The 26,069-nt window shown below is 39.0% G+C and overlaps 1 protein-coding gene across 6 annotated transcripts in view; it reads right to left on the minus strand.

The window, feature by feature from the left end:
- LOC107765319 (proline--tRNA ligase, cytoplasmic-like) overlaps positions 1–25,952 on the minus strand; it is a 29,289-nt gene extending 3,337 nt beyond the window's left edge. The window contains exons 1-8 of one of the 6 annotated variants that reach the window (XM_075218967.1): positions 25,781–25,941; positions 25,602–25,663; positions 24,761–24,837; positions 24,571–24,653; positions 23,528–23,620; positions 23,243–23,359; positions 22,585–22,772; positions 22,259–22,325 (exon numbers count right to left, since the gene is read on the minus strand). In XM_075218967.1, the coding sequence (XP_075075068.1) occupies positions 22,259–22,325; positions 22,585–22,772; positions 23,243–23,359; positions 23,528–23,620; positions 24,571–24,653; positions 24,761–24,782 (570 nt within the window). In that variant the 5' untranslated portion in view covers positions 24,783–24,837; positions 25,602–25,663; positions 25,781–25,941. Of the gene's footprint in view, positions 1–22,258; positions 22,326–22,584; positions 22,773–23,242; positions 23,360–23,527; positions 23,621–24,570; positions 24,657–24,760; positions 24,838–25,601; positions 25,664–25,780 lie in introns of all 6 variants that reach the window. The other 5 variants (XM_075218965.1, XM_075218968.1, XM_075218966.1 and 2 more) reach the window with 5 other exon arrangements.
- Positions 25,953–26,069: the final 117 nt, after the last annotated feature.

Genomic DNA, 26,069 nt, shown 5'->3' on the forward strand with positions numbered 1-26,069 from the left:
CACTTCCAAACATGATACAACCATAAGCCTCATGGCCTGATGCAAACAGCTCCAGAAAGCTTAATTTTGCATCATGTAGCAAATGCAAGCATAGGGCAAAGGACGGAGTAGGCATAAAAAGAAAAAGAATTTTATAAATTTCAGTTAACATCCAATATTTCGAGCTATATACTACCCAATGTTGTTTGAAGCGCGCGCTTCGTCGCTTAAAGCGATGAAGCGAAGCGAGGCGCAGGTTCATCGCTTTTCAGGCGAAGCAAGCGCTTTTCACAACATTAGACTTAATACACATTGATATGTAATATAATTTATATTTAATAGAGAAAAAACCTGCTTATATTTATTTATAATTATAAATAAAGCTTCATTTGTTTAAATATTTATTTTTGTTGAGTTATAATTTATTTAATTCATTGCTTATTTTAGTTTAATTGTAAAATTGCGAGCTTCGAACTTCGCGCTTTGGGTGAGGCGAGCCCTCGTCATTTTTTTGCGTTTCGCGCTCTCCGAAACACTGATACTACACAATTTAGTTCAGAAGTCGGACAGTTAAAAAAACCCTCCTTCCTCATGCTCTCGGCGCACGTTAATTAACGTACGACGCCTGTGTCAGCCATGGCGAAAGGGAGAGGTAGAGGACGCGGCCGACCTAAGACGCAACCCCTAGCTAACTTTGTAAGCTCGGTGGTAACTCGTAACCAATGACCGATGGAGAAATTGACGCAAGAGATAACTACACCAACATCCATCCCCAATGTAGATCCAGCTACTATCGGAGGCACTGCATGTGAAATTGGTTCTTCATCGATGAACTCTGGTATCTCAAAGAGGCTAGATTTGAACATCCCATTGACAATGGGTCAATTAGCCCCTTCTCTGCTAGTGCCCGCCAATGGAAAATTAAATCAAGCTAAAAAACAAGTAACCAAGGAAATTCGGAGAAATCAACAGTGGTAGAGGTGGCGATGGCTGATGAGCCTACTAGACCTAAAGCACCATGGACAACTCTGTTTCAGAAGAATAGGTTTGCCACCAATGGTATGTCACTATCCTATATTCCGCCACAAATTGTTGATGGTCAACCTGTGGTTCAATTAGATAAGCTAAAAGTAGAAGAGGAGGAGAACAAATGGAGACGTGCACTGATAGCATATATCATAGGTGATGGCCCAGGGCGCATGTTCTGAACCTGAACTGTTCTATCATGATGAAGGCTATTATATCATCAAATTTCAGTTCGCAGCAGATGCACGAGAGATATTATGTGTTGGCTTTTACTCAGTTGCTAACAAGCCCATCATTCTAAAACCATGGACTCCAGATTTCGATTTCATTAAAGGAATTCCCTACTGTTATGCTACTATGGGTAAAGTTTCCTAAATTGCCTATGTCGTGTTGAAGAGTTGGCTCTTTAAGCAGGATTGCTAGTGTAATTGGGACCCCGTATTTGCTGATGAGTGCACTACTAAACAGATTCGAGTATCTTATGCTCGAATGCTTATTGAAGTTAATGTTACCATAGAATTGTCCACTGAAATCATGGTTATGGACCCTTATGGAAAGAAATTTCAACAGTCTGTAACCTATGACTGGAAATTTGCTTATTGTGACAAATGTTTGGTTGTGGAACACAAATGCACTACCCAAGCACACCCTGTTATGCAACAACCAAATCAGATAAGGAGAGCAAGGGATAACAAGGTTGTTGCACAAGAATGGAGAACCAAAGGGCCTATACATGTTGCAACTGAACCTCAGAATGCAAAGCAAACCGCACCTGTTGAACAAGAACTAGAGGGTAATAATGTAGCTGCAGGCCAAACAAGAATAACAAGGTTACCTGATCCTAGGGGGACTAAAGAGCCATCTCAACACAACACAACAATACTTGTAGCTGCAAAGGAGAAACAGATGACATAGGCAAAGCAATGCAGAATAGCACTGAACTTAACTTCATTAACTTCCCAGTTGTAACCCCTGTCCTAGTGACGAATAGATTTGAAGTTGTGTCAACAAGTAGATATGAGGATCACATGCCACCGGGATAGAGGTGGAAATACCATGCAACTATGATGAATTGGTTGTTTTGGAACATTAGGGATGTAAATAAAAGATATAAACAAAAGGAGGTAAGAGAGTATATTAGAGGAAATAAAATTAAGCTGGTGGGACTCATAGAAACTAAAGTGAAGGAATAGAATGCTCAAAGGATTGCAAAAGCTATTACACTTGGATGGAATATGCTAACAAACTACAAAGATGCAATTAATGGTAGAATCTGGATACTATGGGATACCACTAACCTGATTGTTAATCGGTATTAAATATGATGCTCAAATGGTACATTGTCAGGTAAAAAGTAGAAGAAGTGATATTGACTACTTACTCACAGTAGTGTATGGATACAATGGGATTGAACAAAAAAGAATCATCTGGGATACTCTACAACAACTCTTGTTAAGTATCGCAGTCCCATGGATGATAGTTGGGGATTTTAATACAATGTTATACCAAAGGCGGATTTATGTGGAGGGGGATGGGGTACATGCACCCATGCTCCCCTCCCTAGACTATGTATAAACAGTTCCAATTTTAAATTTTATCTTATATAAATATGTTTGTGACCACCCATGCTCAATTGACTACCTTGGTGCATTGGTAAATTGGTGCCCTTGTGTCCCCCAGGTCAAGGATTCGATCCCTGTCCCTTACACTTTTTTATATTAAGTTTTTTTTTTAAGTTCCTATTGGCTAAAAACATAGCCCATGTCTTTTAGGGGGAATTTGGGTATATACGATCAAATCCCTACAAATAAAATACACCGCTATCTCCCTCTCAACTCTCTCTCTCTATCGACTCTAACTGGATTCTTCGGACTTCAAGAAAGCAACAATTTCTTCTCCATGTTCCTTTAAAATTCTCGTGTATGTAAGTACTCTCTCTCCTTGCTCTGTATTTAATTCACTCGCTGCAGCTTTCTTCTACTCTTGCTATTCCCCGCTCTCTCTTTTCCCGTTCTGCTCAGTGCTCAATGTTTGAATCTCTTGCCGAGATTTTGTCTTGTTGATGCCTTGATGGTGATTTTGATTGTTTGTTTTTGAAATGAGAAGTTGTTGGATGTTATTTCTAGTGAGAATTTGGGAGAGCTAGGGCTTTAAGGTCTTGAATTTTGATAGTTTATAGAATTTGTGCACATATTGTGTTTGAGAAAATGCTTGGCTGAGTCAAAGATTGAAATCCATGGGAAAAAGAATTTAAGCGAAGGAATTTCGTGGGACAATAATTTAAGTTCAAGAAAATCTCCAGATCAAATAAGCATAAATCTGTCATATTAATTTGAACGAGGAACTGCATATACTATTTTGTATATCTATAATAACAGTTCTTCGTCTAAATTTAGTCAAAACAAATTTAGTTTTCAAACCAAGCAATATAGTTCATAGTTATTGAAGAACTTGCTCCAATCCAAACACAATTAAAGTGTATAAGTTCAAATATACATGTATAGAACTACAGATGCCTAATTTTGTGCCATAACTTCTTGACTGACATGCTTTAATATGATTGATTTGAATTTAACAATTTATTTGAATTAAGATAGATTAAATAGAAGTGTGAATATTTAATTTGGTAGGAACGATCCATAAGATTAAAATGGATAAATTTCTCACCAAGCCGAAAAATGGTGAACCAAGTTCTAGTGCTAGTTGGTCATCCATGAGTTCACAGATCGCTCCGGAAGTTCAAAGGGAGACAAATCCTTCTCTACTTTCAAATGTGGATAAAGTGCTTGATTTGAAATCTTTTGAACCGGATCCCAAAGAAAGAATGCCAATTTCAGATTATGGTCCTAATATTCGAGATGAAGTAAGGAGATATTATATAAACAAAGGGCCTTGACAGCCGATTGGTCATGCCTTTCCTAAAACTAAGATTGGGAGTAAAATGCGTCAATTTAGTCCCACTTGGTTTAGAAGACCATATTCTCAATGGTTGGAGTATAGCATAAAAGGAGATGCGGCATTTTGTTTGTGTTGTTATTTGTTCAAGAATGAACTTGAAAGCCGTGGAAATACAGGGGATGCATCTACAAAAGATGGTTTTAGGGGTTGGAACAAGGGTGTAGAAAGATTCAAAGCACATGTTGGTGAAGTAAATAGTATCCATCACAAATGCTTCAATAGGATGCTAGATTTGAAAAATCAACGTCAATCGATTCAATCTTCTTTTGATAAGCAAAGTGAAAAAGTAAAAATTGATTACCGAATGCGCTTAAATGCCTCAATTGATGTGGCAAGGTCTCTTTTAATTTCGGGATTTCCATTTCGTGGACATGATAGAAAGTGAAGAATCTGAATATAAAGGTGGCATTCTTGAACTTTTGGAATGACACGGAGATCGGCATCTGGATGAAGAAGAGTAATATTACGTCATGCTCCACAAAATGATATGATGATTTGTCCAACAATTTAAAAAGAGATTGTGGAGGCTTGTGCTAAAGAAGCAGCTAAAGCTATCATTGAAGATTTGGATGGTGATTATTTTGCAATATTGGTTGATGAATCAAAGGACGTCTCACATAAGGAGCATATGGCCTTAATTTTGTGATATGTCAAGAAAAGTGGAATGGCGATAGAGCGATTCTTGGGTATTGTCGTCTTCCTCATCATTACAAAAAGAAATTTATTCTTTGCTTTTGGATCATTCATTAAGTAGATCCAAGATACGTGGACAGGGCTATGATGGAGCTAGTAAAATGCAAGGAAAAATAAGTGGTCTCAAGTCTTTAATTTTGCAAGACACTCCCTCTGCATATTGTATTCACTGTTTTGCTCATCAATTGCAACTAGCACTTATAGCTTTTTCTAAAAAGCATTCGGATGTGGATAATTTCTTTTATGTTGTTACTAATGTTTTGAATACTATTGGATCTTCATTTAAGCGCATGGAGTCACTTCGACATCATCAAGCAGATAAGTTGGAAGAGTTGCTTAAATTTGGAGAAGTCTATACGGGGCAAGGTTTGAATCAAGAACGTGGCCTCCAATGACCGGGTGATACTCGTTGGGGGTCTCATTTTAAAACTTTGGAAAATTTGATGGTTTTATTTCCTTCAATTATTAATGTGCTTAAAGATATGAAGCGTGACTGTCCATATCATCTTGATAGATTTGCAGCAGAAAATCTTTTGAGCCAGATTCAAGAATTTGGATTTATTTTTATGTTGCACTTGATGTTTAAGGTGTTGTTATTTACAAATGAATTGAACAAAGCTTTACAAAAGAAAGATCAAGATATTGTTAATGCTATGGGAATGCTTGACCTTGCAAAGAAAAGATTGCAAATGATGAGAGAAATTGAATGGAACTCTTTGTTGGATGAGGTGTGCTCATTTTGTAGTAAACATGATATTCTAATTCCCAAAATGGATGAAGACTATACTCTAGGAAAGTCGAAGCGTAAGAGGTCCAAAGTTTCATATTTACATCACTTTCGTGTGGAAGTGTTTTATACTGTTATTGATTTGGAATTTCAAGAGCTTAATGACTGTTTTGATGTTGTGACTACTGACTTACTACTTGATATGGCCAGTTTGAGTCCGGTTGATTCATTTGCTAATTTTGATAAGGACGGGATAATGAAGTTGGCAGAGTATTATCCCAGTGAATTTGGTGATAACAAGTTTCGAGAACTCGGTTTCCAACTTGATAGTTTCATTGTCTATGCTCAAAAGTGTGATAGCAGATTTCTTAACCTGAAGGGGATTAAGGATTTTGCTAGTGTGATGATAGAGACAAAATTGGATCTTACTTGGCCACTTGTTTATTTGCTTGTGAAGTTGACTTTGCTTATACTTGCTGCTACCGCAAGCGTGGAAAGAGCATTCTCATCAATGAAATACATCAAAAATGATCTGCGTAATAGGATGGATGATGATTTTCTAAATGATTGTTTAGTTTGCTATATAGAGCGTAAGATATTTAAAATTGTAAGTAACGATGCTATTATCGACCGTTTTCAAAGTATGAAACTCGTCCAGGACAATTGTAAAGTGAATGATGTTTTTGTGAATATAATATTAATATAGTTGAAGTAAATTTTCGGTTCCCCCATTCCATTTTGGACTCTAATTTGAAATTTCAGTTTAAGTTTTGGGTAGTTTTTCAACTTCTTATGTTCAGGATTTGACTTTACGGACTCTCGAAATGGATCCGGAGGCTGCACGAACAACACGTGATTCTCTAGAACTGGTATTTCATATGTTAAATATTCTGGACACAGGCCTCGATCGTCACACTCTTTCTGTTCTAATTGCTCTCTGCGATTTGGGTTTTAACCCTGAGGTATTGACTGCTGTTATTAAGGAGCTTCGCCAAGAAAACCCGTCTCTACTCTCAGAAGCTCTCAGGCACACTCCCCCAGGAGCCTGAGAACGAGGAATATTGAGTTTTCACGAACATCATTAGAGAGACAACAGAGTTCCGACCAAATCTCTGAAAACAGATCCGGGATAGACAACGCCACGCACCGCCACGCGCGGCCCAGCTCCGGTGCTTCCGTTGCCACGCGCCGGCGCGTGAGCTATTTCCAGGCCAGTTTTCAATTTTTTCTTTGGGACAGCCTCCTCACGGCTTTATTCCGACCACAACCATCTAAAAATTTCTGATTTCCGACAACTTTTACTTTTTTCCAGCGAAAACGAACCTTTTTCCGTCCAGAGGTCAGCTTCTTCCGGATATAATCTATTCCCCTCTCTTCCTCTTTGTTTTTCTTTGTTTCAAGGGGAAATTCCGACCAGAACTCAGCAATGAATCTCAGGGGTTAATTCCGACCAGACCTGTACAGCTTTTTCAGATTTCCAACGACTTATATTTTTTCCGGGGGGCGGGGAACCTCTGTTCGTCCAGATTTCAGTTTCTTTTTACCTCAACAGCTCAACTGTGATAACCTTCAAACACTCCTTATAATTTTCATAATCTGAGCAGCTGGTTTGTACAATATGGGAGAAAACCGGATATATTTCAACGCAGGATTCAAATCTTTTGACATCACCAGATGGAATTCCAACAAAGATGTATGGTTCGAATGGGTGGAGAGAAGCCGCAGCATGATGAGACGCTCATCCATGGGCAGAAAGGCAATGGAATGGATCTGCTTTGTACTTAAAGAAGCATTGACAGATCAAATGAATTTAGTAAAGCGATGGAAGTACAAGGACCAAATGACAGAACATTTCTGTACTAGGAAATCAACGTTCATGGAAGATATATGAGTATTTTGTCACTGAAGGGAGAAGGAAGGTCAGTTATTATAATCCCAGAGTTAGCTTTGAATGTTGGTTGGAAAGACATAGCAGCTAAGATAGAAAGATTCATATATCAGACCCCCAAAATGAATCCCACAGTCCCACCCAGAATCACTGTGGACAATTATCCTTATGTCAAAGCAATTAAGGAGAGTAAATGGCAATCCAATACCCTTCGAGAGGCAAAGGTCAGCATAAACAATGGAGATATCTCTGTTGTGGAACCGACAAGTAGCGAGGATTCTGGTCTACTAAAAAGATGCATTATCGGGTTTTTTGGGAAAGAAATCAATGAGAGACCCACTTTAGCAGACATAAGGCGATGGGCTAGTGCTTCATGGAACAAAGCATATGGAGTCAACATGTATGAAATGACAGGCAACATGTTTCTTTTTGAATTTCCGAACAGATACATGGCGGAGCAGATTTTGCAAGGAGACTGGAGATGGAGAAAGTTCAAGCTTCATCTGGAATGGTGGAATCCTATTGCTGGATGCATTCCAAACTCACAAATTGTGGAAACATGCTGGATTAGAGCCATGGGGATTCCTTTACATTTATGGTCACAAAAGATCTTCAAAGAAATAAGAGATCTCTGTGGGAGATGGATAGCTACGGAAGAAGAAACTGATCTCAAAAATCATCTTAAGTGGGCTAGAATTAAAATTGTTGGCGATGGCAGAAAGATTCCCAATGAGGTTGGGATTGAAAGAGATGGGATCAAATTTTTCATCCCAATCTGGGCTAAAAGACAGCCAAGATTTAAGCTGAAGATGCCAGAAAACGCGCATTGCTTTGAAGGAGAGAGATACTGGAACAATGAAGTGGAATGCACCATAGTGCAAAACAATAATAAAGGAAAGGCATGTGTGCAACTTACACATGGTTCGAGTTCGATAAATCGGAGCTTTAAAGTGACGAACAACGAGCTGAAATCCTATGACTCCGACTTGGCTGCACAAGTCATTTTTAATGATCTCTCGTGTGAGGCCTCTGATGAAATTAGGCTGAAGCCTTATTTTGAGGAAATGGGAGGCCCTTCGTTTTTGAAGGTAAAAGAATCCAGTACAGGGGATCCAATCTCCAATGCAAACCTTGAAAGTATACCAAAGGCAACACTTAACAGTTGCGGTCAGCCAGAAGGTGGAGCAGAGATAGGAAGAATGGAACAGAAGGCAGGGGAGCAGATCACAAACACAAATATGGGGGAAGATCAAGTCGAAAGTGCTTTGGAGCAACAAGAACAACTAAAGCACTACAGCACTATCCAAGATTGGGAAATCGAGGAGGTGACTCCTATAGCAGTACAACAACACAATCCACTAATGGATAAAGACAAGGATGCAACACTATGGGTCCATCAAAATATGATCAAATTGGGGAAAATGTTTGGAGTAGATTTTCAAGGCCATGAAGAAGAAGCATTGGAGTTGCTAATGCAAATTGACAGTTGCAGACAGGTTAGAAGGGTGGAGACGGAGTTGGAGGTAAAGAAACAAAGGTTCAAAGGATCACTGGAATTAAAAGGATTAACTTCTTTTGATGTCAAATTCAAGAGTGACGGGAAAAGGAGCAGGGGAAGAGATATATCTATCATCTCAATATGAAGATCAAATTAATTTCTTGGAATGTAAGGGGATTAAACGATAAGAAGAAAAGGAAGATCATAAAAAGTCAAGTGCAGAACTGGAGGGCAGATAATATATGCATGCAAGAGACAAAATTGGAGGGGGATATCAAGGAAATAGTCAATCAAATATGGGGTGGGAGATGGGTGAGGTATGCAAGTTTAGAAGCTAGCGGCACGAGAGAGGGGATTTTGTTATTATGGGATTGCAGAGTTTGGAAAGGGGAGGGGTTACAGACTGGTGCATACACTTTGACTTGCAAGTTCGAGGCTCTCTTACAGAATTTTCAATGTCACATAACCGAAGTATATGCCCCAAATTGCAGAATAGAAAGGAAAATAGTATGGAGAGAAATTGGTGCAGTGAGGGGATTGATGGAGGGTCCTTGGGCGGTTTGTGGTGATTTTAACGTTACAAGGTACCCTTCTGAAAAACGGGAATGTTCAAGGAGGTCCAGAGCGATGGTGGAATTCTCGAATTTTATAGAAGATATGTAGTTGATAGATCTTCGACTTGAAGGAGGCTACTATACTTGGTTCAAAGGGGATAATCATACAAGCGCTTCAAGAATAGATAGATTTCTCATTTCAGAAGAATGGGATGAAAGTTTCAAAAATATCAACCAAACTCTTCAACAAAGGTTGATTTCTGACCATTCACCTATGGCTCTATACTGTGGTGCTTGGGAACAAGCTAAATCATACTTTAAATTTGAAAATTGGTGGCTGAATGTGGAAGGTTTTGATGACAGAATTAGAGACTGGTGAACATCTTTTGAATTTTCAGGAAGACCAGTTTATATTTTAGCTTGCAAGTTAAAAGCTCTAAAGGGCAAGCTAAAAGAATGGAGCAAAAGCTGTAAAGGTAATCTGGGATTGCAAAAATCAAAATTGCTGAGTCAACTTGCAGGTTTTGAGGCAACACAACAATTAAGAGCTCTGACAGAGGAGGAATCAGTGAGGAAGGCAGCTACCCTCATGGAGTTTGAGGATCACCTCAAGAACGAAGAAAGTGCATGGAGACAGAAATCAAGAGCTCTGTGGCTCAAAGAAGGGGATAGGAATACAAAGTTTTTCCATCGTACTGCCAATGCACACAAGAGAAACAACATTGATCAACTAATTATTCGACATGAAGTAGTCGAGGATCCAGACAGAATAGAGAACGAGATCATTGAATTCTACAAGGGATTATACACAGAACCTGAAGAGTGGAGACCATCTGTCAATTTTGAAAGTAGTCCAAAAATTTCTGAATCAGAGAGGAAGTCTTTACAGAGTAACTTTGACGAACAAGAAGTTTTGAGCGGTCTGAAGATGTGTGCAAGTGACAAGGCCCCAGGTCCGGATGGATACACAATGGGTTTTTTCATAAAGTGTTTGGGACATTTTGAAAGACGACATCATAGAGGCCTTCAACAACTTCCATTCTCAGGAGATGTTCGAGAAAAGCTTCAATGCAACATATATAGCCTTGATTCCAAAGAAGACAGGTGCGAAAGAATTGAGAGATTTCAGACCAATCAGTTTGATAGGGAGCTTCTACAAACTGCTCTCTGTTAGAGATAGCTATGTAAATGTTAGAGATAGCTATGTAATTGTCCCACACTGGAATAGGAGTAGTATCCCCTTTGTATAGAGTAGTTATAAATAGCACCTCTTATATTGCATCACACACAATATCAATATATCATATTTTCTCCCGTGCCTTCTCACATGGTATCAGAGCTATCGTGAGAGATTTATCGATGTGCATAAATTCCAGCGATTCCGGGAAGTAAAATCAGTCACCGGAACCTTTTTTTTCCGGCGACTTTCAAAGTTGTTTTGCGTCTGCTTTGTCTCGGTCAGTGTTTGTGCACAAAATCCAACACTACCACAAGAGTAGTCACTGTCCGGCGACCAAATCCCAGTGAAAATCTCCGGCGGTACTGTAGCTGTCCAAAGAAAATTTTCCGACGAAGTTCCAACGTTGCGTGGGCCACCTTCCGGCCATTTTTTGGCGACGACTCTTCAGGACAGATTGTTTCCCTTGCAATTCCGAGTCTACCCATTCAGGTTACACCAAATTCCGACCACTTTTTATTTTTCCGGCGTGAATAGTGATTTCAAAAAGTTGACTTCCGGTCATTTTTTGAAAAAGTTCCTTCAGAACAGTTGGGTCTTCTGGTAATTCCGATCCTACCCCTACTGTTTTTATTTCATTCCGACCACTTTGAATATTTTCCGACTGCAACAGTAACTTTCCAACTGCTACACTAGTTTACTATTCTGGTTCAGTGTTCCTTACTCTATTTTCAGTGGATTACAGTTGATTATTTCTCTTATTTGGTAATAAGAGACAAGATGCCTTTGGGAATTGATGTTTTTGTGTCTAAAAGCATGAGTTCTGGAAACTCTAATGTTATGATTACCTCGGAACCTTTAATGGGAGGTTCAAACTACTTAGCTTGGGCTTCATCTGTCGAGTTGTGGTGTAAAGGTCAAGGTGTGCAAGATCATCTGATTAAACAGTCTAGCGAAGGAGATGAAAAGGCGATAGCGCTTTGGGCAAAAATTGATGCTCAATTATGTAGCATCTTGTGGCGTTCTATTGATTCTAAGTTGATACCTTTGTTTCGGCCATTCCATACATGTTATTTGGTTTGGGCAAAGGCTCGTACGTTATACACTAATGATATATCTCGCTTCTATGATGTGATATCACGAATGACAAACTTAAAGAAGCAAGAATTAGATATGTCTACTTACTTGGGTCAGGTACAGGCAGTCATGGAGGAATTTGAGACATTGATGTCAGTTTCTGCTAGTGTGTCAAAACAACAAGAGCAGCGACAGAAAATGTTTCTAGTTCTTACACTCGCTGGACTTCCTCATGATCTTGATTCAGTACGAGACCAGATTTTGGCGAGTCCGACTGTCCCTACAGTTGATGAATTATTCTCTCGATTACTTCGCCTTGCTGCAACACCAAGTCACCCAGTGATTTCATCACAAATACTTGATTCCTCTGTTCTTGCATCCCAGACAGTGGATGTTCGGGCATCTCAAGCTATGGAGAATAGACGAGGAGGCGGTCGTTTTGGGAGATCTAGACCCAAGTGTTCTTATTGTCACAAACTTGGACACACTCGCGAAATGTATTATTCCTTAAATGGTCGTCCACCCAAAAATGCCTACGTTGCTCAGAGCGAGACTACAGGTAACCAGAGCTTTTCTGTATCTAAAGAAGAATATAATGAGCTCCTTCAGTATCGAGCAAGTAAGCAAACATCTCCACAAGTAGCCTCAGTTGCCCAGACTGACACTCATATTGCTGGTAATTCTTTTGCTTGTGTTTCCTAGTCTAGTACTCTTGGACCATGGGTCATGGACTCAGGCGCTTCTGATCATATCTCTGGTAATAAATCACTTTTGTCGAATATTGTATATTCAGTCTCTTCCTACTGTTACTTTAGCCAATGGATGTCAAACTAAGGCACAAGGAGTTGGACAAGCCAACCCATTGTCTTCTATCACCCTAGATTCCGTTTTTTATGTTCTTGGTTGTCCTTTTAGTCTTGCATCTGTTAGTCGTTTGACTCGTGCCCTCAATTGTGGTATATATTTTATTGATGATTCTTTTATTATGCAGGACCGCAGTACGGGACGGACAATTGGTACAGGTCGTGAATCAGAAGGTCTTTACTACCTTAACTCGCTCAGTCCTTCCACAACATGTCTAGTTACAGATCCTCCAGATCTAATCCACAGACGTTTAGGACATCCGAGTTTATCCAAACTTCAAAAGATGGTGCCTAGTTTATCCAGTTTGTCTAGATTAGATTGTGAGTCGTGGTCAGCTTGGGAAACATACCCGAGCTTCCTTTACGCGTAGTGTTGAGAGTCATGCAGAGTCTGTTTTCTCCTTGGTTCATTCTGATATATGGGGTCCTAGTAGAGTCAGCTCAACCTTGGGATTTCATTATTTTGTTAGCTTTATTGATGATTACTCAAGATGTACTTGGCTTTTCTTAATGAAAGATCGTTCTGAGTTATTCTCTATATTCCAGAGTTTTTGTGCTGAAATCAAAAACCAATTTGGTGTCTCTATCCGCATTTTTCGCAGTGATAATGCCTTAGAATATGTATCTTCTCAGTTTCAGCAGTTTATGTCTTCTCATAGAAATATTCATCAGACATCTTGTCCTTATACCCCTCAGCAAAATAGGGTTGCAGAAAGAAAGAATAGGCACCTTATTGAGACTGCTCGCACACTTCTAATTGAGTCTCGTGTTCCGCTGCGTTTTTGGGGCGATGCAGTTCTCACAACTTGTTATTTGATTAATAGGATGCCTTCATCTCCCATCAAGGGTCAGATTCCACATTCAATATTGTTTCCCCAGTCAGCCTTATACCCTCTTCCACCTCGGGTTTTTGGGAGCACATGTTTTGTTCATAACTTAGCCCCGGGGAAAGATAAGTTAGCTCCTCGTGCTCTCAAGTGTGTCTTCCTTGGTTATTCTCGTGTTCAGAAGGGATATCGTTGTTATTCACCTGATCTTCATAGGTACCTTATGTCAGCTGACGTCACATTTTTCGAGTCTAAACCTTTCTTCACAACTGATGTCACTTCTGCTGACCACCATGACATATCTGAGGTCTTACCTATACCGACTTTTGAGGAGTTTAGTAATCCTCATCCAACTTCAACACAGAGGTTTCACCCGTACCAACTTTTGAGGAGTCCAGTGTTATCCCTCCTAGTTCCCCAGCCACAGGAACACCACTCTTGACTTACAATCGTCGTTCGCGCCATACATCAGGCCCATCTGGTTCTCGTCCTGCACCTGACACGGCTCCTACTGCGGATCCTGCTCCTAGTACACCGATTGCACTTCGAAAAGGTATACGGACCACACTAAACCCTAATCCTCATTATGTTGGTTTGAGTTATCATCGCCTGTCATCTCCCCATTATGCTTTTATATCTTCATTGTCCTCGGTTTCCATCCTTAAGTCTACAGGTGAAGCATTGTCTCATCCAGGATGGTGACAGGCTATGAGTGACGAGATGTCTGCTTTACATACAAGTGGTACATGGGAACTTGTTCCTCTTCCTTCAGGTAAATCTACCGTTGGTTGTCGTTGGGTTTATGCAGTTAAAGTTGGTCCCGATGGCCAGATTGATCGACTTAAGGCACGTCTTGTTGCCAAAGGATACACTCAAATATTTGGGCTAGATTACAGTGATACCTTCTCTCCAGTGGCTAAAGTGGCATCAGTTCGCCTTTTTCTATCCATGGCTGCAGTTCGTCATTGGCCCCTCTATCAGTTGGACATTAAGAATGCCTTTCTTCATGGTGATCTTGAGGATGAGGTTTATATGAAGCAACCATCTGGTTTTATTGCTCAGGGGGAGTCTCGTGGCCTTATATGTCGCTTGCGTCGGTCACTTTATGGTCTAAAGCAGTCTCCTCGAGCCTGGTTTGGTAAGTTCAGCACGGTTATCCAGGAGTTTAGCATGACTCGCAGTGAAGCTGATCACTCTGTGTTTTATTGCCACTCTGCTTCAAGTCTATGTATTTATCTGGTAGTCTATGTTGATGATATTGTTATTACGGGCAATGATCAGGATGGTATTACTAATCTGAAACAGCATCTCTTCCAGCACTTTCAAACTAAGGATCTAGGCAGATTGAAGTACTTTCTAGGTATTGAGGTTGCTCAATCTAGCTCAGGTATTGTTATTTCTCAAAGGAAATATGTGTTAGACATTCTTGAGAAAACAGGGATGACAGGTTGCAGACCTGTTGCCACGCCGATGGATACGAATTCTAAACTTCTGCCTGGACAGGGGGAGTCGCTTAGCGATCCTGCAAGCTATAGGCGGCTGGTTGGTAAATTAAATTATCTCACAGTGACTAGGCCCGACATTTCTTATCCTGTGAGTGTTGTAAGTCAGTTTATGAATTCTCCCTGTGATAGTCATTGGGATGCAGTTGTCCGCATTATCCGGTATATAAAATCGGCTCCAGGTAAAAGATTACTGTTTGAGGATCGAGGTCATGAGCAGATCGTTGGGTACTCGGATGCTGATTGGGCAGGATCACCTTCTGATAGACGTTCAACGTCTGGATATTGTGTTTTAGTAGGAGGAAATTTGGTGTCCTGGAAAAGTAAGAAACAGAATGTAGTTGCTCGGTCTAGTGCAGAAGCAGAATACCGAGCAATGGCTATGGCAACATGTGAACTAGTCTGGACCAAACAATTGCTCAAGGAGTTGAAATTTGGTGAAATCAGTCGGATGGAACTTGTGTGCGATAATCAAGTTGCACTTCATATTGCATCAAATCCGGTGTTTCATGAGAGAACTAAACACATTGAGATTGATTGTCACTTCGTCAGAGAAAAGATACTCTCAGGAGATATTACTACGAAGTTTGTGAGATCGAATGATCAACTTGCAGATATTTTCACCAAGTCCCTCACTAGTCCTCGCATTGATTATATATGTAACAAGCTCGGTACATATGATTTATATGCTCCGGCTTGAGGGGAGTGTTAGAGATAGCTATGTAATTGTCCCACATTGGAATAGGAGTAGTATTCCCTTTGTATAAAGTAGCTATAAATAGCACCTCTTGTATTGCATCACACACAATATCAATATATCATATTTTCTCTCGTGCCTTCTCACTCTCAAAAGTCTTGACTGAAAGACTTAAGAGGGTGGTAGGGAAAATTGTTGATGCTCAACAAATAGCTTTCATCAAAGGAAGACAAATAATAGATGCAGTATTGATTGCCAACGAAGCTGTGGATTCAAGAATCAAAAAGAAAGAACCTGGAATCTTATGCAAATTAGATATTGAGAAGGCCTATGATCGTGTAAATTGGAGCTTCCTACTCAAAATGTTAGAACACATGGGTTTTGGGCAGAAATGGAACAGATGGATGAAATTTTGCATATCTACTGTAACATTCTCCATTATCATAAATGGATCTCCTAAAGGTTTTTTCCATTCTCACAGAGGTCTAAGACAAGGTGATCCTTTATCTCCCTTTCTATTCATTATAGCCATGGAAGGATTGAACAACATGATCAAAACGGCTAAAGTCAGTGGATGGATTAAAGGTTTTGAGATAAAAAGGAGTGGGGCAAACAATCTAGAGATCACACATCTTCAATATGCGGATGATACTCTAGTCTTCTGTGACGCTAAAAAGGAACAACTTAGATTCCTAAGGATCATTTTGGTCTTATTTGAGGGAGTTTCGGGATTACACATCAACTGAAGGAAGAGCAATATTTTTCCCATTAATGAAGTTAACAACATGGAGCAACTGACACAGATATTGGGAGGAGAAGTTGGGTCCCTACCAACTGTTTACCATGGGATGCCTCTTGGTGCAAGATCCAAATCAAAAGAGATCTGGAATTCAGTTATAGAAAAGCGTGAGAAGAAGTTGTCAAGATGAAAATCGCAATACCTGTCATTGGGGGGCAGGCTAGTTCTAATCAACTCACTATTAGACTTACTTCCTACTTATATGATGTCTTTGTTTCCAATTCCTGCCGGAATTTTACAGACATTGGACAAACTACGAAGATCATTCCTTTGGCAAGGTAATAAGGAGAAACAGGTCTTCCATTTAGTTAAATGGAAGACACTCACAATGGCTAAAAAACAAGGTGGTTTAGGAATTAGGAATTTGAAGAATCAAAGCAAGGCTCTTAGAATGAAATGGTTATCGAAGTACTCTCAAGAACCCCAATCTTTATGGAGCAAAGTGATCAAAGTTAAGTACGGTGAGGAAAATAACTGGGTGTCAAAAAAAGTCAGAACATCATATGGAGTAAGTGTGGAAATCCATCAGAGAACTTTGGCCTATAATGAAGAATCACTCTTCCATAAGAGTGAACAACGGAAGGAACACATCATTCTGGAATGATAACTGGTTGGGACACGGAAGCTTAAAGGAAAGATACCCGATATGTTTGGATTGGCACAAAACCAGCATAGGACAGTAGTTGATATGAGGAGTCATCAAGGATGGGAAATCTCTCTCAGAAGACAGTTGAATGACTGGGAGATAACAAGATTAGCTCACCTTTACAAAGAGCCGGAAGCATTTAAAGGTTTACAAGAAGGGTTTGATTCACTTTGGTGGCAGAGGCACAACAGAGGGTTTTATCAGGTGAAGGATGCATATAAGATTTTGAATCATAATAATCAACAGGTAGACGCATGGCCATGGAAACATATATGGAGAACAACGATTCCATACAAGGTAGCATGCTTCTCTTGGCTACTAGCAAAGGAGGTTGTATTAACCCAGGATAATCTCATAAAAAGGGGAATTTCTCTGTGTTCAAGATGTTTTCTATGTGGGGAAAATGTTGAAACTGTTAGCCATTTATTTCTACATTGCAAGATTACAGACCAACTATGGAAAATCTTTATTAGTCTTAGGGGCATTTCATGGTCAATGTCATACAGGCTTAAAGATGTCCTTTATAGCTGGGAAGAAGCTAGAGCTGAAGCAACTAGTAGAGACAGATGGAGGACTGTCCCGGCTTGTATCTGGTGGACAGTTTGGAGGGAAAGGAACGCTAGATGTTTTGAAGATAGAAGCAATCCAGTACAGAAGATCAAACTCAATTGTATTCTTCTTTTTTGTTTTTGGTGTAAACAGATTTACACAGAAGATACATTGACAATCATAGACATACTAGGATCTTGCTAGGTCTCAAATCAGAACATCTACTTATCCTCTTCATGTAAATTTGGTTTTCGGTGCAACCTATGTACTGATGTTATTAATATATACAAAAGTTACCAATTCAAAAAAAAAAATCGTCCTCTTCTTCTTGACAAAACGATGGCTCCTTCAGTTCCTTAGCTAGGTTAATCTTTAACATTTCATTTTGCTTATTGTAGTGGAATTGTCAAATCTCAGTAGCTTTTGCTTTTCAGCATTTTCCCCCGCTCTTAATTAATGGGTATGTTGCTTTTCTTTTCCTTTATTGGGTATCAAGCACATTTCATTGTATAGTATCCAGACATGCTTATTTGGAGTTTGTTTTTCTGCTTATCTGAAATATTATATCACTGCTTGTAATGTCCAATAACTCAACCTTGAATCTTTATTGGATTAAAAAAAAATATTAATATAGTTTGCTCGTTAACTTGTTATCACCACAATTTTTTTATAATCGAACCAAACATTTATCTTAAAGATAAGGCAAAATACATAAGTTACCCCCCAAACTATGACCCAAATCCCTGTTACACACTTTCTAGGAACGAATATTACTTTACACACCCAACCTTTCCAAAGTGTATCTAATACACACTGCTTTGCCCACGTGGATAGTGCGTGTTTATCCCAACAAATGAGTCGCGTGAACAGAAGAATTTTGTGTCAGATGTCAATTTTCTTTTAGTTTTTTAAAATTTTAAATTGAGTCATCTTCTTCCTTTTTTAAAAATTCTGCCATAGCTACTCCTTGAGCTCCACCACCCGATTTCCTTCTTCTCAAATAGATATACCACGATTTCTTATATCTCTTCTCGTTGTAGAGAAGCTTAACTTAAGCTTTACCCATGGCGAAGTCAAATTTTCAGGAAGCGAGAATTTTTCAAAATATTTTCCAACCATTAAAGCTTAGCTCAAGATTTGCACATTCTTTAATTTTATTAATGGATGATTTTTTAAATAGTTGACTTGTGGCGATGGCAGTTAATGGCGGTCGAACTTTTACAGAAGTGAAATGAAATTGGATCTGAGCTCAAAAATTTTGATTCAATTTCAGCGGAAAAGATGGAATTTTGGGTGTGTTTGGTGATTTTTGTTAGTTAATGGTGGCTTTGCTATTAAGTAAAAGGTGGAGGAAGAAGCTATGGTAATTGATGGTGAGAGAGGAGGAAGACGACCATGGTAGTTTAGATGAGGAAGATGAGGGGTATGATTGTAATTTTAATTATTTTATTTTTTAAATGACACATGTCACAATTTGATTGGTGCGTGATATTGCATATATTCTGAAAAACTGGTTAAGAAAAAAGTGGTGCGTCTTAGATACACTTTGAAAAGGTTGGGTGTGTAAAGTAATATTCGTTCCTAGAAAGTGTGTAACAGGGATTTGGGTCATAATTCGGGTGGCAACTTATGTATTTTGCCTAAAGATAATGGTGCACCCATGTTATTAAAATCCTGGATACGCCTCTGTGCTATACCCCAATGACAAGTTATCTGGTAACCCAGTAAGCTACTTAGAGATCCAAGACTTTGTTGTCTGCCTTCAGAACACTACATTAACAGAACTGCCTTGGAAAGGTGATTACTATACATAGTCTATCAAGCAACATGGATCTGATAGGGTCAGCAGCAGGTTAGATAGAGTGTTTGGCAATTATGAATGGATGATGTCCTGGGGTCATGTAGAAACAAACTATGGATTGCCTCAAATATCATATCATGCTCCTATCCTAACTTTGACATCTTCCACATGGAAAGGTAGAGTGCCTTTCAGATTCTTTAACATATGACCAGAACATGATGGCTTCTCTCAAATAGTTACTAGCATATGGAGTTCACATAGTCCACAGGGTAATTTGAATTCAGTTTGGGCTAGATTGAAAGATCTGAAACCTGCTTTGAAATCTCTACATTCTAAGGATTCAGGGGCATAACTCAGAAAATTGAGAAAGCTAGAATTGAGGTGAGTGACATACAAGGAAAAATTTCACAGGGTTGCACTGATACTTTACTTGATATGGAGAAAAAAGTATTACTGAACCTTGAGAAGTGGTCTTTAATTGAAGAGAGTGTCCTTCAACAGAAAGCTAGAGCAAAGTGGATACAACTGGGAGATTCAAACACTAAGTACTTCACAGCAGTGATGAAGGATAGAACTCAAAAGAAGCAAATCACAGAAATTACAACTTTGCTAGGAGACAAGCTGACCGACCCTGATGCTATCAAAAGAGAGATTGTTGATTTCTACAAAAGTTTAATGGGAACAGCTGCCAGTACCTTGCTTGCCATCAACAGAACATACATGAAGCTGGGCCTACACTATCTCACCAACAAAGGGTTGATCTATGTGCAGAAGTAACCAATCAAGAGATTGTTGAGAGCCTCAAAGCAATTGGTGATGATAAAGCTCCAGACATCGATGGCTTTAATGCAATTTTCTTCAAGAAAGCCTGGGACATTATCAATATTCAGATCATAGATGATGTGAAAGAGTTCTTCTGGAAAACTCTATAAGGCCATAAACTGCATTACTGTTACATTGGTGCTAAAAGTTAATAAACCTACCACAGTCAAAAGTACAGACTCATAGCATGTTGTTGTTCAATCCTCTACAAGATGATCTCTAAAATCTTGGCTTCCAGATTACAGAAAGCCATGCCTTACATCATTTGTGAGGCTCAAGCATGCTTCATTCCTGGTAGAAAGATTGCTGATAATGTCATTCTAGCTCATGAGCTAGTCAAATCCTACACAAGAGCTCAGATATCCCCCTAGATGTATGATAAAGATTGATTTTCAGAAAGCTTACGACTCAGTAGAATAGATCTCCTTACAGCAGGTTACGGAGGAGCTTAGGTTTCCTGACAGGTTTATCAGATATTAAGACTGTCAACTATACTATTCTTGTGAATGGGGAAACCATATAACCTTTCGATGCTACCAAGGGTCTTTGACAAGGAGACCCTATCTCCCCTTGTCTGTTTGCTATAGTGATGGAATACTTGATTAGATCATTGCATGGACTTAAGAAGGAGCCTTACTTCCAATATCATCCCAGATGTAGGAAGCTGGGCATTACTCATATGAGTTTTGCTGATGATCTTCTGTTATTTGCTAACATAATCTCTCTTCAGTGGCTATACTTTACAAATGCTTTACTCAATTCTCAGGCATCAGGCTTACAGGCTAATCTAGGAAAAAGTTCAATATATTTTGGTGGTGTAAAGCAAGCTGTGAAGGACCAGATATTGGCACACCTAGGATTTACAAGTGGATCCTTACCCTTCAAGTACCTAGGCATCCTTACCCTTCAAGTACCTAGGCATTCCTTTGTCTACAAAGAAAATAGCTCTTAACTATTGATTGAAAGATCACAGCCAAGATTTCTTCCTGGACTGCTAAGAAGTTGTCTTATGATAGTCGTGTGCAGCTGGTCCAATCTGTAATCTTTGGCATACAAGCATACTGAGCTCAATTGTTTATTTTACCTGCTAAGGTACTGAAAATGATAGAGGCATTTTGTAGAAGTTACATCTGGTCTGGAACTAATACAATAAACAAGATGTCCTTGGTAGCATGGGAAAAAATCTGTACTCCCGAGTCAGATGGTGGACTTAACCTCATCAACCTTCCTCTGAACAAAGCAGCTATTGCCAAAACTTGCTGGGACTTAACACATAAACAGGACAAGCTAGGAATAAGGTGGATCAATGCATATTATATCAAACACCAGCAGCTCCAACAGATGCCTATACCTCAGCAAGCCAGCTGGATGGTGAGATGAATAATTGGATCCAGAGCAACTCTGCTGCAGACACATAATATACATGACAATAGGAAAAGTATCATTAGACAAATATACCTGCAGCTCCTAGGTGATTTACCAAGAGTAAGCTGGAAATGTCTGATTTTCCAGAATACTGCTAGGCCAAAGGCGTTGTTGCTCCATGGTAGATTGCCAACTAAAGATAGGCTAGCCAGTTGACGTATAACTGTTACCTCTCAGTGTGTTATGTGTCAAGATCAGGATGAATCAAGGAAGCACATCTTTGTTAAATGCCCATACACTAGAGAACTTTGGAAGAAAGTAACGACTTGGGTCCAAAGATCACATACGGCTACCACTTGCTGGGATCAACATCTTCAGTGGATTATCAAACAGGGAAAAGGGAAGTCCAAGAAGGCTAGCATCTTCAAAATGATCTATGCTGACATTTCACATGCAATATGGATAGAAAAAAACACATGTATACTTGAGCAAAGGTATCGAGGGAATGATGTCCTGGTGCGAGAAATAGCACACATATGCAATGCTAGAGTAGCTACTCGAGTTAGGAGTTACATACAACAGTTTTGGCTAGGAACAGAGTAGATTGAATAATTTTGTTTGTAAATAGGTACGGTTTGTTTTGTCTTTCAGTTTTGAGATAGTCAGCTGAGTTAGCATGGATATGGTTTTGTATAGTCTTTCTTTGGTGATTAATACAAAAGAAATTTAATTACCAAAAAAAAACACTGATACTACCCTGTATAGAATTTTTAATGATCAATTGCATACTGTAACATATAACCGAAATACCTCTGCATCTGCCTCCTCCTTAGTTGCAAAAGCAGTGTGTCCTTCTTGCCAAAGAAACTCACGGCTCCTGAGTAAGGAACACAGGCAAGGAGTGTTACACACAGCATGATGATCTCAAATGAATAGAAGGTTGATGTTTATAATGAATAAGCTAAATATACATGCGGGGCAGGTAGAAGAAAGGAGATAACAATTAGGTCCATCCTCCCCATAAAGATGTAATGCAGGATTTGATTAGCTTAAACAAGTTGCAAAACAAAGTTGCAGATAGAGCACATCAACTTTCTGATAAGAGGCTGGTAAAAGAATTAACTCAAAAAGTAAACCTGATGAAGGGGGTTGGGTTGCTAAACTCCCACCGCACAACGTTGCACCACTGGTTAAGTCTCAAGGGCAAGTCACGGTGTCCCCTTATCCACTTAGAGAAATAAGGATACATCACTGTTTCACTTGTTGGTCGAATCGCAATGGGGACTTCCAGATCAGATTCTCCAGTTTTTGTAACCCAAGCAACCTAAAGAATGATGACAACCGATTATAGAGCATAGTAGATGAACAAATGCTATACAGTTTTAGATTGCTTAAGAGGATGCTACAAACTGAAGACCATGATTGAAGTTACCGTTGTTGAAATTAACAACACTACTGAACAAAGTATCTTACATCTAGGAATCATACATCACCCAAATTTGTGGTAACTTTCTAAACTATATGATGCCTTTGAAGGAAATTTAAAAGAGTAGAAAATGGAAAGTCCTTTTCACATTTTACTATTATCCCTTGAAGAAAGAAGAATAAAAGCAGCAGCAACAGCTTATATACATATTTTGGAAGATAAAATCCAGTTTCACAATCAAGGTGTCATAAAACGAAAAGACAGAAAATGGAAAGGAAACAAAGAGGTATAAAAAAAACACAAAGCCTTCCCAGTGCTTCACAGAGTGGAAAAATAACTCGAGTTTGCCAACAAGAGCCTCACCTCACCTCAGGAGCAAATCCTTCTATGTGGTCCTTTTCCTTTTGTAGAACACCAGGGGACACAAAAAGAGGGAAGTAGGAGTTCTTTATCTTCTTCTTCTTAATTTCAGCATCAAAAAAGGCCTGGAAACAGAATTAAGAATGCATTGTAAATGTAATGAAGAAAGGGGTGAAAAATTGTCAGTCATGTAGATAACATCTCCTTTTCAAAAGAATTGTCAACATAGCTGACATAAAAAGAATTCAATCCTGAATAAGGCCCACACAAAACAATCAATTTGAGGGACATACTTGCAATATCTCCCAGATGGACATTGCCCATGGCCGTAAGATATAGCAGCCAGAAATATCATAATACTCAATCATTTCACCACAAACAACCACCTACAATTATTAGTCAAGGAGAAGTAAAAATCATGATATGTGATAAAAAGGAACTTGTAATTGCAATAAGACAGGAAGTACATAAAAAGAGCAGGAATCTTAAGAAATGCATCCGCAAGTAAGCAGACATATACCAAAGTCAATTGTTGTTCAAAACGTACATGACATTGAGCTATTCACTTATAGTACTTGTCTGATAGAGTGCATTAAACTTACTAACAAACTGGAGATACAGGCAGGTTTAAAACACCAGTAAGGGGAAGAAGGTTGGTAACAAAAGGGAAGCTTTCTTTTTCGGTTATGTTTGCGCATGAATGATCAACTTGCCGCCAGGGACATATATTTCTATGAAATAATAGAACATCTCATAGAGATCTTTGCCAAGGAATTTCAGGTTGGCCTATGTTATCCAAAGATTCTTTTGATGCATGTTAGGGAACAAGGAAAATCAATTCCGGCTCTGTTGAAAGTGAATAAAGACAAAAGACTTGCACCGCCAAAACAATACTGGAACAAAGAAGATGGAGAAATGTGCAGAACAACAATAACAAACCCAGTATATTCCCACAAGTGGGGTCTGGGTAGGGTAGTGCGGACGCAGACCTTACCCCTACCTAGTGAAGGTAGAGAGGTTTCAGAAATGTGTAGAAACGGACTAGAAATAAAGAGATGACTAGAAATTAATCTTGCCCTGCCCAACATGGCGCCAAGAAATCCCCAATTAGGTACCTCCATGTCATGCACTAACTAGTTTTGTAATGCCAAATGAAAGACATTAAATAAATAAGCTTTTGGGGAGGGGGGGTGTAACTTTAGAAAAAATTGGATTGCTTGAGGCAATGGGAAGCTCACATTCCAACTCTTCTTTTTTTTCACAAAGCAAAATAACCTCAGAAGCACCCATGAATATCACATTTAGCATCTCTAATAGTTGAACATTCCAATCTTACCTCAGAATACCACTCCCCGAAGTTCTCATCTTTCTTGGAAGAGAGACCAAGACCTGTCTCTTTCTTGACTTCTTTCTTTTTTCCTTCTAAACAAAAGGCAAGAAGGATATATTACAAAGTGCAGACTGAAAATTTTGAAGAGTGAGAACAGGAAATTTGCATAAGCAGTCAACTAATGAGAATTACTTACTATTTGAATCTTCACCAGCCATGGCAGCAAACACCTCAAATAACAGCTAAATATGTTCCCTCCCAATAGCCAGGGTACTGTTTAACAGCAAAACAAGGACAACAATTAATCAAGCTCAACAAAGATCAGCTTGCGCAAGCAGCCAATTATCATCTATTTTCTTTTTCTTCTTAATTTCATTGATCAATCAATTCAAGAATACAAAAGTTTTGCACCCTTTTTTTCCTATGATAGATGCATCAAGATTATCATCCGGATCTGCTTTCCATCTATTTTAACACTATCAAATTTCTGAATTACTCAATTACAATAGAACTCGTATACACATATGAAAAACAGAAGCTACTAGCTGCAATAATCTAAATTGTAATAATGGTGCTACTTCATCAGGTTTCTCCCTTTTGGCCATAGATTGTGGCTTCATTTTTTCAAAAAAAAATTGAAAACATTGTTTGTTTATGAAATATGATAATGTTTTGGGGAAAAAAATTCAAAAATTTCCAAGTTCCCAAATTTTGGTTTAGAGTAGTTTTTGGGTGAAAATTTTCCTTCCACTCACAAAATTTCAACTTTTCTTCAAATAAAATGCATGTCCAAACACAACTTCAACTTTCAAAAATTATATTTCAACACAACTTCAAAAACTCTTTTTTCAAGTTTCAATCAAATCTATGTCTACCTTAAACTTTTGCCCATCTAAAACAGGTATGAGACTTACAAAAATCATGACAAGAACGAAAAATATGCACTTTGGTATACTCAATAAGAATAGCTATAATGGGACATAAAATAAGGCTTAATATAATGTAACACAAGTGACAAGTTGAGTTGTCCTACATACGTGCGATTTGAGGTTCTTGGTCTCCTTATATGGTGTTGGGTAATCCTCACTTCATGAACTAGCTTTAGGGATTAAATTAGGCCCAAGGTGCATTTATCAACACCCATTAACATCAAACTGAAATAACTTAAAATCAATGTAATCGGAAAAAGAGATAGGGGTAACAATTTTAGACTGACCTTGGCTACAAAGAGAGGCGAAAACGACGTCGGAAAGAGGAGGATTTGAGGATGAAGGAACCGGCGTAGCTGTGGAAGGAGACGGAGAGTGTCAACTCTAGGAAAGAGTAAGGGAAAATGAGACACTGCTCTTTATCCTGTTTGACTTGTGAGTAGAACTCAAATTCACCCCTACCCCTCTATTGGAATTACGGAATGAATTCACCCTACCAGCGGCAAACATGTTTTGTGTGTTTGGTATAACGGAAAATGTTTTCTTCGAAAATAAGCAGTAATCTTATTTATTTTT

This window comes from Nicotiana tabacum, chromosome 8 (assembly GCF_000715075.1).
Source record: "Nicotiana tabacum cultivar K326 chromosome 8, ASM71507v2, whole genome shotgun sequence".
Classification (NCBI taxonomy): Eukaryota; Viridiplantae; Streptophyta; class Magnoliopsida; order Solanales; family Solanaceae; genus Nicotiana; species Nicotiana tabacum.